Raw genomic sequence first — 19,632 nt, 5'->3', positions numbered from 1 at the left:
AAAATGGAATTTATTTGTAAAGCCTCAAAATGTAACTAATGAACAGAGGAAATGTTAGTTTAGTTCCAGGAATACCTACATTGTTTATTCTGGACCCTATTTTGAAATTGGAATATTTTGAACTTTGTGTTAAATTGGTCAAATTAACAATTTCCGATCACTTTAATTTGTAGTTGAAACAGTTGACTTGGTGATTTCTTGTGCTCAATCGATAGAATAGAAGTAATACTAGTGAAATAGCTAAGAATTTGGTTGACTGGAATACTGTAATTGGCCTAAAATGGGAGTCAAGGTCGGCAAAATCGCCGATTCGTAAATATCGCTGACACATCAAAATTCGCGAGAGCATAATTTCATCAATTTTCCATCAAATTTCGTACTTTTTGTTTTATTACCTTCACAAAAAGAATCTCTACCATTTCATAAGAAAAAATAAAAATTTTTTTTTTTTTAAATTCTTGGACACTGGGGCACCACTTCAGATTTGGGCCTTGGACCCTGAAGGGGTTAAATTCTTCAACCCTGAGAGCATGTTTGAGATGAGGGGTCTTTACCCTGAAAGGGTTAATAAACATTTACCATAATTTTATTTGTAACAGCCTTGTAAAGTAATACATTTTTGTAAGCATGGGCAGAATAAGCTTTGAGAAAGCATAGAATAAAGAAGTTTTGGCTCAGTGCAGAATGTAGCAATATACTCCTATAATTTAAACTGCGAGAGATTACCTATTTGTAGGGCTAAGCTTGGGATATTCTGAACTTTTTTTTCAAGTTTCCAGTTGTAACACTTAAAGAGTACTACGTATCTTCTGTTGTAAACAATTCCTTTGTTTTATTTTTTGTGAAGAAAATAGTTTCTTATTTGGCCAAGCTTCTTCAGTTAATAATTATGATGTCATTGTTAATTTCTGAGGCTAAAAAAAAGAAAAGTGTTTGTTTTCATTTGATATATGAATTTACTGAAGACTCATAATGGAATTGAAAGTTTAGTAATTTATTAATGGAATAGTATACAAGAAAAGAAGAAAGGCGAGATTTAAAATTAAATTGATACTGCATTGGTAACTAATGAGGCTAATTCTTGCTTGATCTTCATTATTTCTATTTTTGGTGAAAGATGTATGGATAATAAACAGCATCGAGAAAAATAAATATTTTTTTTTTTATCATCACACTGGCCGATTCCCACCAGGGCAGGGTGGCCCAAAAAAGGAAAACTTTCACCATCATTCACTCCATCACTGTCTTGCCAGAAGGGTGCTTTACACTACAGTTTTTAAACTGCAACATTAACACCCCTCCTTCAGAGTGCAGACACTGTACTTCCCATCTCCAGGACTCAAGTCCGGCCTGCCGGTTTCCCTGAACCCCTTCATAAATGTTACTTTGCTCACACTCCAACAGCACATCAAGTATTAAAAACCATTTGTCTCCATTCACTCCTATCAAACACGCTCACGCATGCCTGCTGGAAGTCCAAGCCCCTCGCACACAAAACCTCCTTTACCCCCTCCCTCCAACCTTTCCTAGGCTGACCCCTACCCCGCCTTCCTTCCACTACAGACTGATACACTCTTGAAGTCATTCTGTTTCGCTCCATTCTCTCTACATGTCCGAACCACCTCAACAACCCTTCCTCAGCCCTCTGGACAACAGTTTTGGTAATCCCGCACCTCCTCCTAACTTCCAAACTACAAATTCTTTGCATTATATTCACACCACACTTTGCCCTCAGACATGACAGTTCCACTGCCTCCAGCCTTCTCCTCGCTGCAACATTCATCACCCATGCTTCACACCCATTTAAGAGCGTTGGTAAAACTATACTCTCATACATTCCCCTCTTTGCCTCCAAGGACAAAGTTCTTTGTCTCCAGAGACTCCTAAGTGCACCACTCACCCTTTTCCCCTCATCAATTCTATGATTCACCTCATCTTTCATAGACCCATCCGCTGACATGTCCACTCCCAAATATCTGAATACATTCACCTCCTCCATACTCTCTCCCTCCAATCTGATATCTAATCTTTCACCTAATCTTTTTGTTATCCTCATAACCTTATTCTTTCCTGTATTCACTTTTAATTTTCTTCTTTTGCATACCCTACCAAATTCATCCACCAATCTCTGCAACTTTTCTTCAGAGTCTCCCAAGAGCACAGTGTCATCAGCAAAGAGCAACTGTGACAACTCCCACTTTATGTGTGATTCTTTATCTTTTAACTCCACGCCTCTTGCCAAGACCCTCGCATTTACTTCTCTTACAACCCCATCTATAAATATATTAAACAACCACGGTGACATCACACATCTTTGTCTAAGGCCTACTTTTACTGGGAAATAATAAATAATATATACAATATTAGGGTGTAGGGGAGAGGTTCAGGATTAAAAAATAATGAATTTAATACATCATGAGAGTAGTCATATTTGCTCCATGCCAATGACACTTTTGGGAGATTTGGAAGAGAAGTTGCAAAGGTTGGTGGATGAATTTGGGAGGATATATGTAAAAGAAATTAGAACTGAATGTGCCAAAGAGCAAGGCAGTAAGTAACAAAACGGTTAGACCATGAGCAATTCGATATATTGGAGGGAGGGAATATAGAGATGGACATGTCAGCAGATGAGTGAAAGACAATTGAAACCATAGAATGGACGAGGGTAATAAAAAAGTAGATCTTGTTGAGGTGTGTGGAGTATATTTGGAAAATTCTGTTTGTTGTAATGACATGGATTTATTATCAGATGTCTTCTAGAGTTACATGCAACATGTATGTGATAAGTATACATTATTTTATTGTCCTTATAGTTGAATAACTACAGTTTTTTATTCCTGACCAGATTACAGCAATTGTTAATGAGACACAAGGTGCTACAGCGTTAGATTTTGTTTTTAAAACTGGAATGATCTTCTGGACAGATATACGGGAAAAATGTATATACAAGTAAGTGTAGTTCTCATGAAATTATATATTATATATGTACTCTATTTCATAATAAATTCATGACTCAAACACAAGCAAGCAACAAATACTTGCACTTCAATGATAATTTTTTAGAAAAAATTTATATTGAATAATTAAAAAAAATAGAATATTTTTACTCTGAATCTTGTATATGGAGAAGTTGCATCAAATGCCACTTAACAGACTTCAGACATTAGTAAAACAGTTTATATTACAACTGTTTGATTGAAAGATGGTGTGTTTTCCAGTCAAATGATATTTTACTTCATTGTCTTTTCACTGACAGTTTCCTTTTTTTTCCTCTTGTTTTCCTACTAATTGTATTGTGAAAATAGCAATACATATTTTATTAGAGATAATTAGCAATCTGTTTTATATTCAGAGCCCCCATAGATGAAGGCAGTAAAAAGGTGGTGGTGATTTCTGATGATGTGACTACAGTAGATGGTTTGGCTGTCGACTGGTTGTATAATCACATCTACTGGACTAACACGGACACAGATACAATAGAGGTATGTAATTCTCATTTCAGTACTGTGGTGAAGCTGTTATGTAATATGTATTATAAGAGTAAAGGGTACGTGGAGTACAAGAAGACTGGGAGCTCTGGGTAAGAGGATGTGAAAGTAAAAGCATTAAGGAAGATATTATTGGAACAATGTAAGCAACTGCAGGTGCGCCTTGACTTAGGATGGTTCGACTTAAGATATTTCAACTTTACAATGGTGCAAAAGGAATTACTTTGGTGATGAAACTTTAGATAATTTCCTATGATGAAGGCAGGGAAGTCCATGACTTGTATTCATTTATTTACTTTTCAGCATTTATTTACTTATTCATTGACATTAGTTATTTCTTCTTTCAACACACCGGCCGTATCCCACCGAGGTGGGGTGGCCCAAAAGGAAAAACGAAAGTTTCTCCTTTTACATTTAGTAATATATACAGGAGAAGAGGTTACTAGCCCCTTGCTCCCGGCATTTTAGTTGCCTCTTACAACACGCATGGCTTACGGAGGAAGAATTCTGTTCCACTTCCCCATGGAGATAAGAGGAAATAAACAAGAATAAGAACTAGAAAGAAAATAGAAGAAAACCCAGAGGGGTGTGTATATATGTGCTTGTACATGTATGTGTAGTGTGACCTAAGTGTAAGTAGAAGTAGCAAGACGTACCTGAAATCTTGCATGTTCATGAGACAGAAAAAAGGACACCAGCAATCCTACCATCATGTAAAACAATTACAGGCTTTCGTTTTACACTCACTTGGCAGGACGGTAGTACTTCCCTGGGCGGTTGCTGTCTACCAACCTACTACCTAGGACATTAGTTATTTATTTACTTATTTATATAGCACGTCATATTTGACTTGGGGGTTCATCGGAATATAACCTCATTGTAAGTCAAGGAGCATCTGTATTGGGCAAAAGGTTGGCTGGAGAAAGTGCAGGAAATGAGGTTGTGGTCAGGGAGGTACAGGATAAATTGAAGAATGCTCTGAAGTCCAGCAAAAGTTTGTGAGTACAGGAGTGTGGTTGCTAGTGGGAAGAGGGATGATTGGTGGATTGATGAGGTAAAGAGGGTTGTAAGGGAGAAAAAATTAGCATGCATGAAATGTTTGCAATCTAAGAATAATACAGAAGGCAGAGTAGAGATAAAAAGGGAGGATAAAGAGTGGTGAAGGAGTACAAGAGAAGAGCCAATGTAAAAATGGGTTAGTCCCTATCAGCAAAGTTTGGGTCTCCTGCTTCAGTGGGGGATGGCCAGCATGTTGAAAAGAAAAAAGAAGCAACTCTTTCGGAGAGAGATCAATAAGGGATGGAAGCCTTATCCTTCAGTGTAATTTGGCAATATTGTGGTAGCAGTTTTGAGATGTTATTACTGTGCTGTATATTGTTTCATAGTATTGAAGAGTTTGTAGTTAGTTTGGGCATTCATTTGACCTATCAGCTAGTTTCGTTTTTCCTGTTGGTTATTTCCCTTAAATGCTGGATGACAAAAAAAAAAATCACTAGTGGTAATTCACTGAACCACATCATTCCAACTCCTCTCAAAATGTGGGCTCAGTATTTCCCAACCTCCGGTACTCAAGTTCAATTATCAAGTTCCCTGAATCTCCTCACAGATGTTACCTCACACTCCAATACCTCATCAGATCTTGTTGACACCTCTCCTCCACTCATTACAATGTACCACATTAATGTATATTAGTTTGATATCCCAGCCTACGTCTCTTAATACCCTCACACACTCCTTCCTCAGGAAGTTTTCATGGTTCATTCTTTCTGCATGATCAAACATGATGTAAGATTGCAGGTTATAAGGTTATTGGAATTGTGATATCTGCACACTCCTGGCAAGACAGCTGTTGAATGAGTGATAGTGAAAGTGTTTCCTTGTGCTTTGGGCCACCCTACCTTGATGAAGATGACTTGTGTGTTATAAAATGAAACTTCTTTTGTCAAGTCTACATTTTAAAGTGCTATAAGTTACGTTTTTTACTATGTTTCATTAAGTACAAAGAAGAATATTTCTTAAGCTAGTTGTTGGGTGTAATGAAAGTAAGAAAGGGACCTAGTTTGTATTGGAGAAGAATCATTGGTTTTGTTTTATCTTTTGAAAGTTTTTATTATTATTATTATTTTTATTTTTATGCACCAGCCAACTTCCACTGAGGTGAGTGACCTGAAAAAGAAGAAACAATTTCACCATCATTCACTTTATCACTGTTTTATGAGGCATTCAGGTACTACAGTTCAGATATCCCTCCAAACTGTGAATATTCTCCACCTCAGGTGGAGAATATTTACAGTTTGCACTGTACTGTACTGTACTTCCCACCTCCAGCTAACAGGTTTCCCTGAATCCCTTCACAAAATGTTACCTTGCTTGCACTTCAACAGGTCATAGTCCTAACAACCATTTGCCTCCTCTCCTCTCTAACATACTCACACATGTCTGCTGGATGTGTGTGTATATTACCAGTGTAAAAATAGAATGATTATTTTACTGAAGTTATGGACATTCAATATTTTGGCAGGTTGCAGATTTCAATGGAGACATGAGGAAAACGCTCTTCCGACACAGACTAGATGAACCTCGTGCCCTTGCTGTCTACCCGTCTGAGGGCTGGATGTTCTGGACTGACTGGGGGCAACAAGCTAAGATCGAGAGAGCTGGCATGGATGGTAAATTTAGACAGGTATGTTACACATGCACCTGAAATGTGTAGAATTGCTTACCAGTAGGGTCAGACACCCAGAATTTGGAAAATCTGTCAAAAAAATATGAAGGCACTCAAAAGCATTCCTAGATAATGTGAAATCATTAAAGCACATAAATTTTTATTACTTTTTCACTGGTTATTTTTGCATATTGTGATATTACCTGTTTACTGTGTTCTTATTGCATCAAAGGCATTTATATAACATGGATTCTAACCAGGAGCTTCATGTTTTTGTGATTAATAAGTAGTTGTAGGAAAATAAAGTAAGAAATAAAATTAAAAGTGACAAACATTTAACCCTTTCAGGTTTTCGGCCGTACTAGTATGGCTTACGCCCCAGGGTTTTTGACATACTAGTATGCCTAAATTCTAGCACCCTCAAATCTAGTGAGAGAAAGCTGGTAGGCCTACATATGAAAGGATGGGTCTATGTGGTCAGTGTGCGTACTATAAAAAAAAATCCTGCAACACACAGTGCGTAATGAGAGAAAACAAACTTTGACCGTGTTTTTTTATTAAAACAGTGACTTTGCACTGTATTTTCGTATGGTATTTATTGTTGTATTCTAGATTTCCTGGTCTCATTTTATAGAATGGAAGACATATTACAGAAATTGAGATGATTTTGACTGGTTTTTCATTGAAAAGTACCTTGAAATTGAGCTCCAGGTAGCAGAAATGTTAAATTTTTACCAAAGTTCAAAAGTAAACAAATCATGCCAAGCGTCCAATTCACGTCAACCGATGAGTCTAATATTTTTTCACAAGTGCGCTGATATTATTTATACCATTTCTACACTAATGCAGTAGTCTGCATAAGAGTAAATATAAGAGGGGCCTGGGGATGTGACTAACGAACAACGAACTTATTATTTTAGTGCCAGGAATGTCTTTCTTGTTTATTTTGGACCCTATTCGGAAATTGGCATCTTTTGAAATTTGTGTGAAATTGACAAAATTGCTAAATTCTGACCACTTTATTGGATAGTTGAAATCAGTAAATGGGTGGTTTCTTGTACTCATTCGATAGAAAAAATGGAGTTCTAGCGAAATAGTTATGATTTTTGTCGACTAGTACATTGAAATTGGCCGAAAATAGGGCTCAAAGTGGGCAAAATCACCAGTGCGTAAACATTGTCGAGACCGCTAACTTCACGAGAGCATAATTCCATAAGTTTTCCATCAGATTTCATACTTTTGGTGTCATTATGATTGGGAAAAGATTCTCTATCTTTTCATAAGAAAAAATAATTTTTTTTTTTTTTTAAATTTGGCAACCCTGAGAACAAGTCTCGGAGAGGGCCTGGGGACCCTGAAAGGGTTAACAAGTTGTCTTGAATCTTCTTTTAATAACTAATGCTCCACTGCATAATGATTTTCATGTGTGATTTTGTAACATTACACAGTTCCTAAAATAACTTTTTATTCATCAAATAACTTGTTTGTAATATAGCATTATTTGGTAAAACCAGCAATGGTACTGTATTGTCCAGCATATAAAGTGCTCCTTTTTTTCCCCACAAAAGTCTTGGAAAATCACTCTGTGCCTAATATGCTCAAGGTCAGGGTAGGCTTTGGATTATGCTTTAGCTTTAAATAAAGTAAGATGGTAATTAATCTTTGAATTTGATTATTTATTTACTGTTATACTTTTTTTGTGTACCTTTTATGTGGGAAAATATGGTAATTAGTTTGCCTTTTCATTATCATTTTGATTGTCGCATATAACAATAGGATTTTTTGACTAAATGAAGATGAAACCATCATTTCATCGTTTTTATGTTTTTATATACAGTATTGTACCATATACATGTGCAAATAATATATACTGTAGGGCTCCACTCATATGGCAGGTTAGGTTCCAGGCTACCGCAGTAGAGCAGAAATTGCCATAAAGTAGAATGCCCTTTTTTTCCCACTTGTGAATGCATATAAATGCCAGATGACAAGTTTGCACTAACATATATTAAGTTAGCAATAGAATTAGGCATTAAAAAACAATAAAAAAATTAAATACACATACAGTGGAACCTTGACTTTAGAGTTTAATTTGTTCCGTGACCTAGCTCGTAACTCAATTTGCTTGTATGTCAAATCAGTTTTCCTCATTTAAATTAACTGAATAGCTATTAATCCGTTTCTGCACTCTGGAGGCAAGAAAAAATACTCGAATATGATGCTATTATGAACTGTATGGCGTATTTATCTATTACAGTTCATCTAGTATGACATAATAAATGCTATATAATTAACACAGAAACATATGTATTCTAGAATGAATAAAATAGGCCATACAGTAAGGCCCCACTTTACGGCGTTCCGCTAATACGGCGATGTCAAATTATGACCAAAATTTGCTATACGGCAAGCGGTCTTTCAAATACAGCGCCCCCACCCGGTTTGTTTGAATTTTCTGTGACCACATCTATTATGTCAGGAAACTTTCCAAAATTTCAAGTGTTTTAAAGTTACTGCATATTTTATATGTACTCTGATAATTGTACTTATGTGTACCCGTACCTAAATATACTTACACACTGTGCTGGTGTGCAGGTACACATTAAAATCACCAAGTCTCTCTCTACTCGTGACGCCAATACTACGTAATAATAATCACTCTTGGGCACACTAAATGTCTTACTTTACATCAATATAGGCATTTTCAATAATCCATCTATGATATTTTCCTCAAAATTATATATGAAAGCCATTACATAGCATATAAACATGATACATACACTCAGAATAAAAATTGATGTAAATATGAGATATGTTTACAAAGCAGCTGTGTAGGTGGTGTCGGAAGAATTACGTTTTCTCTAGTCAAACACTAGGGGGTAATTGTAGAAAAATATTTTTTTCGTATGCCTTTATGTATAGCAATTCACAACCCTTGTGGGTTTAGTGGTTTTTATAATTAATAATAATAATAATTATTATTATTATTATATATTAATATTAATATATTATTATTAGTAATCTTCAGTAATCTTTACTGAAGATTACTACTAATAATATATTAATATTAATAATAATAATATTATTATATTATATATTAATATTAATTATTATATATTAATATTATTATATATTAATATTAATAATAATAATTATTATTATAAAAAACACTAAACCCACAAGGGTTGTGAAGGCTTACTCAGCCCTGTAACAACTTCAGACAGTATTACCCAGGCTGGCTCCTCCTCAGGAAAATTAGTGAATAGAAAAAGAAATAATAACAGACAAACATAAACACTTTATTATATAGAAAATATAAAACACTTAAATATGAAATATTAATCCTACATTAAAGAAAATGAAAAATGAAAAATATAAATGATAACTGAATTCAACGCTAATATATATAGGGGTGTCTGGTGTTGGTGACACTGTGTTGTTGAAATTGTAGCCGTTGCTGATGATAGGGGGGGGGGGTCGCAGGTGTTGGTTACAACCCACCGGTTCGTTCTTCACAGTATAGCCGTGAGTATTATATCCCGATGACAGGAAAGCAGGTTCTTTACCACTGCAATGATGAGGAGTTACGTCCTGCAATTTCATACAGGTGCACAGGTAATTAAATCCAAAAAGGGGAAATCTCAGGACGTTAGTCCATCTCCATCAGTTCTGCTCGTTGATTGGCAGGTGACCCTCTGTCATCCAAGCTGGAAAGATAGACAGGTTACCCACTGCTTAAGAAATCACTCTCCATGATAAGTACAATAACTAAAAGATGTGGTGATTATTACAACAGTCAACCTAGAGCAAGACTGAAAGGACTAAGTTTATTATTGGTCAAAAGTGAAGCTTTCAACCAATAAATCCACTAGAATACAAGGCAGGCATGTACTTACAGTAGTGCTGGGAGCTGTGAGTTTAGTGATTACTGTTTGGACCGGAGCCCCACACGTCACCTTTCGGGGGGGGGGGAGGAGGGAAGGGATAGCGGGAGCTAGACTGACCCTACCTTAACAAGTAGCCGGCAGTCAAACTATCACTTTCGGGGTGGGGGAAAAAAGGCGGGAATAGTGGGAAAAAACAAGGCGGCAATGAAACTATCACTTTCGGGGAATAGCGGGAGCTTGACTTACCCTACCTTAACAAGTAGCCGGCAATGAAACTATTGTTACTATATACTCCCTCTCTACTCCTATCTATTGAACTTTTCCCTCACAAGGGTCGTGAATTGCTATACATAGAGTAATGGCATACAAAAAGAATATTTTTCTACAGTTACCCCCGGCCGACTTGTTGAAAAAAAAAATATTATTATTAATATTAATAATAATAATAATATAATTATTATTATTATTATTATCTTCATTCGCTCTAAAAATGGTGTGTTGCTGTTTGTTTATTCTGAACTAACTTGTACAATTTGTACACAATGTAAGAGTGTTTGTATTGTGAGGCAATTATTATTAAAATAAAAAAATATTGAGGTAGATGTTTTACAAGCTCTTACAAATGGACGTGAATGAACTAAAAGTAGACACACATTAATACGCATTTATTTCGCCTGACCAAGTGATCGTCCACTACCTGTTCAGTTTGTGTTCTTACATTGTCTCAACTCTGTATCTTGTTCTCTCTCTCGTTTACTCTTTCGTTAACTAGTTGGCTCTCATTGACGATGGCGTCTAAGGTTAGCTGTAGTAAAAAGAGAAGTCGTAAGCCTCTTGCTTTAAGTGCCAAGTTTTTACCTGGAGTTTACCTGGAGAGAGTTCCGGGGGTCAACGCCCCCGCGGCCCGGTCTTTGACCAATCCTCCTGGTAGATCAGAGCCTGATCAACCAGGCTGTTACTGCTGGCTGCTTGCAAACCAACATACGAGCCACAGCCCGGCTGGTCAGGTACCGACTTTAGGTGCTTGTCCAGTGCCAGCTTGAAGACTGCCAGGGGTCTGTTGGTAATCCCCCTTCTGTATGCTGGGAGGCAGTTGAACAGTCTCGGGCCCCTGACACTTATTGTATGGTCTCTTAACGTGCTAGTGACACCCCTGCTTTTCATTGGGGGGATGTTACATCGTCTGCCAAGCCTTTTGCTTTCGTAGTGAGTGATTTTCGTGTGCAAGTTCGGCAGTTAGAGGATGATGGTGTGCCATTCTGATTTTATTCAATAAACACCCTGCCCCTCACCTCTCACACATTAATATTAATATTTTAAGGTAAGTAATAAGTGTACTCTGTGTGTATCTTACCTTTTATTTTGTTTTTAATGCCTATTTCTATTGCTAACTTAATTTAAGTTAGTGTAAGCTTGTTGTCTGGCATTTATTGCATAGTTTATATGCTCTGATAATAATACTTGTGGAGCCGGGTGGGGGGACAACATTACATTTTCTCTGTTTAGCCATCAGAGAAAACGTGTATGAATCTGCGTTTGGCCCAGCCACTCCCCCACTCCGCTTTTGTTTACAATTTTCGGCATGAATTATTCATTACTTCTACCTTCGTTTATGATGGCATCTAAAGGTAGTTGTTAGAAATGATTAAATTCATTGTACAAGGCATGTCGATGTTAATAATATGGCTCTGGGCCACAGTGTAGGTAGCCGGTAGGTGTAGCCCAGGCGGGCTACACCTATCGGCTACCTACACTGACTTTATACAAATAAATACTACTCACCTCTCTTCCTATATTAAGACTACACATATTTTAAGGTAAATAATGAGTGTACTGTATGTGTATTTTGCCTCTCTGGGATGTTTTAAATATCGTATATTAAGTATGAGACGGGGAGCCAGTGCTACCTACACCTGGGCTACCTGCACCTGACTTCCTACAAATAAGTACTACTCACCTCTCTCCCTACATTAAGATTATAAATACTTTAGGATAAGTAATGAATTTACTGTGACTGTATTTTACTTTGCGTGTTTTTAATGCCTAGTTCTATTACTAACTTAATATAATTTAGTGTAAACTTGTTGTCTGGCATTTATATGCATTTATAAATGGAAAAAAAATGGAGTTCTGCCTTCTGGTAATGTCTGCTTTCCGGCGACAGTCTGGAACCTAACCCGCCGTATAAGTGGGGCTCCACTGTAATATGGTGGCAGAGGCAGTGGCGGAAGAGTCCGCCATTTCCTGTTCCACTTTGACTATAGTATCTTCCCATGCTCTTATTGTAAGAGAAAACTGTTTTTTGAGGCTAACTGCAGTAGATCACTAGTTTTCTAAGGAAAACACTGAAACAATGTATTTATAAATACGAAATACACCTACCATCCGACTTACGACCGAGTTCAGTTCAGAGAAACCGGTCGTTAGTCGAAATAGACGCAAGTCGAACTTTACTACTGAATATCAACATCACATTTTTGTAATGACTTTATTTTATTGTTTTATTTTGGTATTTCATGTTTTACTTAACTTTTTATGCTGTTAGTACTGTATTTTATACTGTAAGGTTTAGGAAAAACACTGTGTACAACACAAATAGTTGTTTATTTCCTAGAAATTTGGCAAAAAAAACACGGTCATAAGTCAAGAATGTAAAGAAATATTAGCACCACTGTGCTCTAAACACCACCTCCAAGGCTGAGGGACTGATTACCTCATCTTTTGTATATAGTTCTTCTGATTTCTTATTATGTCCAAGAATCTGTATTGATAAAGCCACTGGATGGCGAAACGTCTACAATAAAAACAACCAGATGTTGCACAAGTGTCTTAACTTTCATCTTATCGGTATGGTATACCTGTCTTGCACAACTCAGTGCACTGTTTACCTCACTGTGGGAGCAGTTCTCTCATGCTTTGCTTACACTTTTGACAGTCATTTGGCCAAATCTCATTTTTTCTAAGCATAGGTCCTGAGAAAGTAAGTGTAGAGGACAGTGCTGAGAAGAAAAAGAGAATGATTTCCATGGAATTAAAGCATGAAATCATAGATAAACAAGCGAGGTGTCCAGGTTTTGGGTTGAGGGGGAAGCGGGTAGAGCTGACTTGTAACTCAAATGTTGGCTCTTAATCGGAGCAAAAAATTGAACCAGAGACGGCTCATATCTCAAAAAACTCGTATATTGGGACACGAGTAAGTCAAGGTTCCACTGTATGTATAATACTCATTACTTACCTTAAAAAATGTGTAGTCTTAATATAGGGTGAAAGATGAGTAGTATTTATTGTAGAAAGTCAGGTGGTAGGTACAGTGGACCCCCGGTTAACGATATTTTTTCACTCCAGAAGTATGTTCAGGTGCCAGTACTGACCGAATTTGTTCCCATAAGAAATATTGTGAAGTAGATTAGTCCATTTCAGACCCCCAAACATACACATACAAACGCACTTACATAAATACACTTACATAATTGGTCGCATTCGGAGGTAATCGTTATGCGGGGGTCCACTGTACATATGTTTAAATTGCCCTAAAGTGATAAAATGCACATATGGTGCACTCATTACTTGCCTTAAAATATGTGTAGTCTTACTGTAGTGCGAGAGTTAAATATTTATTGTGGAAAGTTTTTGTAACCAAAAAAAAAAAAAAAAAATTAGTCGGGTGTGGTATCTCCCACACCTATATGAAATACACAACTAAATTTTTTTTTCCCCAACACAATGGTCATCTTTGTTGTATGATAATCTTATGTTATTTTATATTCACAGGCTATTGTTACTAGAGATATAAGGTGGCCCAACGCTCTAAGTCTTGACTTGGTTTTGCGAAAAATATATTGGTCAGATTCCAAGTACCATACAATCTACTCTTGTGACTTTGATGGCTCTAACCGCAGGGTAAGGCGCTCTGCTCTTATACATGTATGTATATAGAGGTGCTCAGACATGACTGCTTAGACGTTCTTCCAAACTGCCAATATCCCAAACCCCTCCTTTACAGTGCAGGCATTGTACTTCCCATTGCCAGGACTCAAGTCTGGCTAACCGGTTACCCTGCTCACACTCCAGCTCGTCAGGTCCCAAAAACCATTCACCTGCATTCTCTCCTATCTGACACACTCATGCATTCTTGCTGGAAGTCCAAGCCACTCGCCCACAAAACCACCTTAACCCCTTCCCTCCAACCTTTTTGGGGATGACCCCTACCCTGCCTTCCTTCTACAGATTTATACGCTCTCCAAGTCATTCTCCTTTGTTCCATTCTCTCTAAATGACCAAACCACCTCAACAGCTTCTCTTCAGCCCTCTGAGTAATACTTTTAGTAATGCCACACCTCCTAATTTCCACACTATGAATTCTCTGCATAATATTTACACCACACATTGCCCTTAGACACAACATCTCCACTGCCTCCAGCTGCCTTCTCATTGTAGCATATACAACCCACACTTCACACCCATATAAGAGTGTTGGTACCACTATACTCTCGTATATTTCCTTCTCTGCCTCCACTGATAATGTGCTTTGTTTCCACAGATACCCCAACATACCACTCCTTTTTTCCTTCATCAGTTCTATGGTTAACCTTATCCTTCATAAACCCATCCACTGACAAGTCAGCTCCCAAATATCTGAAAATATTCACTTCTTCCATACTTCCTCCCTCCAGTGTGATATCCAGTTTTTCTTTATCTAACTAATTTGATACCCTCATCACCTTACTCTTATCTATGTTCACTTTCAACTTTACACCTTTACACACACTCCCAAACTCGTCCACTAACCTTTGCAACTTTAGAATCTCCCATAAGTATAGTTTTTTTTTTCGGAGGTGCTCAGAATACAAGAGTTTAGAAGCATATACGTATAAAGATACACAGCATATCCCTCCAAACTGCCAATATCCCAAACCCCTCCTTTAAAGTGCAGGCATTGAACTTCTCATTTCCAGGACTCAAGTCCGGCTATATAAAAATAACCGGTTTCCCTGAATCCCTTCATTAAATATTACCCTGCTCACACTCCAACAGCTTGCCAGGTCCCAAATACCATTTGTCTCCATTCAATCCTATCTAACACGCTCACGCACGCTTGCTGGAAGTCCAAGCCCCTCGCCCACAAAACCTCCTTTACCCCCTACCTCCAACTTTTTCGAGGATGACCCCTACCTCGCCTTCCTTCCCCTACAGATTTATACGTTCTCCATGTCATTCTACTTTGATCCATTCTCTCTAAATGACCAAACCACCTCAACAACCCCTCTTCAGCCCTCTGACTAATACTTTTATTAACTCCACACCTTCTCCTAATTTCCACACTTCGAATTTTCTGCATAATATTCACACCACACATTGCCCTTAGACAGGACATCTCCACTGCCTCCAACTACCACCTCGCTGCAGCATTTACAACCCAAGCTTCATACCCATATAAGAGTGTTGGTACTACTATACTTTCATACATTCCCTTCTTTGCCTCCATAGATAACGTTTTTTGTCTCCACTCATACCTCAACGCACCACTCACCTTTTTTTCTTCATCAATTCTGTGATTAACCTCACCCTTCATAAATCCATCCGTTGACACGTCAACTCCCAAATATCTGAAAACATTCACTTCTTCCATACTCCTCCTCCCCAATTTGATATCCAATTTTTCTTTATCTAAATCATTTGATACCCTCATCACCTTACTCTTTTCTATGTTCACTTTCAACTTTCTACCTTTACAATAAAATGTGACTGTGTCAACTCCAATTTTGTACTTGATTCCCCATAATTTAGTTCCACCCCTCTCCCCAACACCCTAGCATTTACTTCTTTCACAACCCCATCTATAAATATATTAAACAACCATGGTGACATTACACATCCCTGTCTAAGACCTACTTTTACCAGGAAGTAGTCTCCCTCTCTCCTACACACCCTAACCTGAGCCTCTCTATCCTCATAAAAACTCTTTACAGCATTTAGTAACTTAATACGTATTCCTTACACTTGTAACATCTGCCATATTGCTCCCCTATCCACTCTATCATATACCTTTTCTAAATCCATAAATGCAATGAAAACTTCCGTACCTTTATCTAAATACTGTTCACATAAATGCTTTAATGTAAACACTTGATCTACACATCCCCTACCCACTCTGAAGCCTCCTTGCTCATCTGCAATCCTTCTCTCTCACTTACCTCTAATTTTATCAATAATAACCCTACTGTACACTTTACCTGGTATACTCAGTAAACTTATTCCCCTATAATTTTTACTATCTTTTTTGTCCCCCTTCCCTTTATATAAAGGAACTACATATACACGTTCTCTGTCAATCCCTAGGTACCTTCCCCTCTTTCATACATTTATTAGGCAAAAATACCAACTACTCCAACACTGTCCCTCCCTGCTTATAACATTTGTCATGATCCTGTCAGTTCCAGCTGCTTTACCCCCTTTCATTCTACGTGATGCCTGACGCACCTCTTCCACACTCCCATCCTGCTCTTCTTCACTCCTAAAAGATGTGATACCTCCCTGGCCAGTCATGAAATTACTGCCCATCTTTATTTTTATTTTATATTTTTACATGAAAATGAATTGTTTTTGGGACCTGACGAGCTGTTGGAGTGTGAGCAGGGTAATACTTTGGGAAGGGATTCGGGGAAATTGGATAGCTGGACTTGAGTCCTGGAAATGGGAAGTACAATGCCTTCACTTTAAAGGAGGGGTTTGGGATATTGGCAGTTTTGGAGTGACTCAACTGTAGTGTCTGGGTGCTTCTGTAAAGACAGTAATTATGTATGAGTGATGGTGAAAGTGTTGACTGATAATGAAAGTTTTTTCTTTTTGGGGTTTTCTTTCTTTTGGGTCACCCTGCCTTGGTGGGAAATGGCTGACGTGTTAAAAAAAAAAATCATACCCATATTCGACTTGCAATATTTTCGATTTACGATGGGTTCACCAGAAAGTAATCCCATTGTATGTCGAGGAGCACCTGCATGTCATGTCATCTGGTTGGTTTTGCCTAGTAGTAATTAATACAGTATTTGTAATTAGAAGTTTGTAGGTACAGGTAACTAGAGGAGCAGAGTTAGGTTCTCTCAGTATTTATAACATCTCAAATAACTTAAGTGTCCAGGGGTTATAATCTTTAATTATAGACCCAACTATGAGTATTGAGTGAGATATGCTGGTACTCTATTTAATATAGTGTTTCATTTTAGGGAGATGTGCAACTGTAAGTCTTTGGTATATAATATAGTAATAAAAGCATGCAATATTGTTTTCATTTTCTGAAAGTAATATTCTGCAAAATATATATTTCTCCAGTAGTATATGCAATATTCTAACTTATAATTTTCTTTTTTTTGTCAGGTCATACTTTATTCAACAGATTACCTGCCTCATCCATTTTCTATCACAGTTTTCGAAGATACAATGTATTGGAGTGATTGGCGCAAGGAAGCCATTTTCCGAGCTAACAAATTCACGGGACAAAATGTTGAAACTATTGCACACTCACATGCGGTAAGTTAGCCTGATGATTTAAATAATCTTCAGAGAATTCCCCACAGATTTCAGGGTTATACCTTGTGGTTTTCACATTTTATGTAGCCACTTGATTTTCACCTCGGGTATCGTGTTACTGTTCATAATGTGCCATCATATCTATAAAACAGCTGTTTGGTTCATAGTTGTTTAGCTTGAAAGACATTCTGTAGGTACCTCCCTTCAGTAAAAATAGGTTAAAATGTTGCACTGTATAGTAGATTTCTCTTTGTAGTGGAAGACTGGGATACAAAACTGGAAAGGAAAATACCTAATTGTTGATCTCATCTGAGAAAATAAGAAAATGGAGGCAAATTCAGCTACAACAGCATTTCCCAGTTGTGATATAACTGTGACACATTTCTGGATTTCTTCTAACCTATTAGTCAGGCCTGGAGCCAGTTTTTTTTTTTCTCTCTCATTCTAATTGCCTGGTCAGCAAGGCTGTTGCTGTTTGCAGACCACAAGCCCACATATTTACAAATAACATGTACTTAGAGAATGCTTATCACTTTCATTTCATCCTTGACCATAGTCAAGTTACTTCATTAGCTCACTTTATGCAAATCTTCTTGTAAATGTGTAGTAATTTTTATTTACTTTTACACAAGATTTTTGCATCTGCAGACAAATTCAAACATTGTTGGGGCAAGTATAGATCTTTGTGGCACCCCACTGTTAATGTTTCCCCAAAAGGACATTTTTACTCTTATCCTCAAAAGAATTACTTGTCTTTTCTTTGTTTCATCATTATTCAAGATAAATGCTAAAAATTTTTTTATCCATTCACTGTATGTTCCTTTTAATTCCTTTATGCAGGCATGCCTCTCTAATGACACTCACTTTGGAGCTCTTTGCTAACATGGCACTTTTCAGTTGTATTCATGTTTGTTATTTTTGGTGGTGGTGCACACAGCTTATTTTGAGCTGAATTTAACAATTTTTATTAATTATTTTTGCTTTTGCATCAGTTCTTTAGGCCTAGCACTATTGCACACTAATAAATAATAGTGTGATCATAGTTTTTAGGGTTTTATATGCAGTGGCAAGTGAAAAAAGGGGTGTGATTTGTTTTATAGCGACATTTGTTTTACGGCGGTCTGGAACCTGACCCCACCGTATTAGCGAGGTATGCCTGTACAGTGTTTTTTTTTTTTTTTTTCATGTTGTGTTCTGAGCACCTCTGCAAAAACAGTGATTATGTGTGAGTGAGGTGAAAGTGTTGAATGATGATTAAAGTATTTTCTTTTTGGGTCACCCTGCCTCGGTGGGAGACGGCCGACTTGTTGAAAAAAAAAAAAAATGTTTAGGAGGCCTGATCTGAGACTGAGTCATCAAGGTGGTGATTTTCATAGCCATTAAGATACGTAACAAATGTACTATAATCTTCAGAATAAATTTACATACATATATTGTTTGTGTTACAGACCCCCATGACTGTCCATGTGTACCATAGCTATAGGCAACCCAATGGCACAAATCACTGTACTCCGCTTAATGGTCTATGTACTCACCTGTGTCTCCCTGCACCACAAACTGGCCCTCAAGCTTCAAAAATTACATGTGCTTGTCCAGATGGCCTCATGCTGATGTCTGATGGACTGACGTGCGAGAGCGAGGGTGAGTGTTACTTTTGATCACTAGTATCTGACTAGTAGTGCTTGTATTATTTTTTTATTTTAACTATTGTATTATTGTCAGCTTGTTTATTGAATTGTTTTGTTTGTGCTTTCAAGATAAGTTTTGCATTTTTATTATAGAATTATAATAATACAGTTATCTTTTAAGTGCATGAGTTGTAGTAAATTGTAAATATATTTTTTATAGTTCAAGTTTTATGCAGGTATATATTATTTTGTTTGTATGTATGTATTACTTTTTATTGTGCTTTTTTCAGTTTTTGTGAAATGTGACAACAAAAGCCATCTTTTCAGTGGATTCAGATATAAATAATACGTCTTGGCATAGGTTTTTAAGTATGTAAATCAACTAATATACAGTAGCATTTTCTAAACAATTAAAAAAAAAACAATGGTGTGTCAAG

General features: G+C 37.2%; 1 protein-coding gene across 2 annotated transcripts in view; it reads left to right on the top strand.

The window, feature by feature from the left end:
- Positions 1 to 19,632, top strand: part of LOC128703600 (very low-density lipoprotein receptor) — a gene marked incomplete at its 5' end in the record, with an annotated part of 59,346 nt that overhangs the window by 33,442 nt on the left and 6,272 nt on the right. For both annotated transcript variants that reach the window (XM_070101118.1, XM_070101117.1), the window contains 6 exon segments: positions 2,846 to 2,949; positions 3,353 to 3,482; positions 6,010 to 6,171; positions 13,812 to 13,940; positions 17,415 to 17,567; positions 19,016 to 19,208. In XM_070101118.1, coding sequence (XP_069957219.1) covers positions 2,846 to 2,949; positions 3,353 to 3,482; positions 6,010 to 6,171; positions 13,812 to 13,940; positions 17,415 to 17,567; positions 19,016 to 19,208 — 871 coding nt within the window.

This window comes from Cherax quadricarinatus, chromosome 76, assembly GCF_038502225.1.
Source record: "Cherax quadricarinatus isolate ZL_2023a chromosome 76, ASM3850222v1, whole genome shotgun sequence".
Lineage (NCBI taxonomy): Eukaryota > Metazoa > Arthropoda > Malacostraca > Decapoda > Parastacidae > Cherax > Cherax quadricarinatus.
The sequence above is the reverse complement of the archived record's forward strand: the minus strand, read 5'-3'. Positions and strand labels throughout refer to the sequence as shown.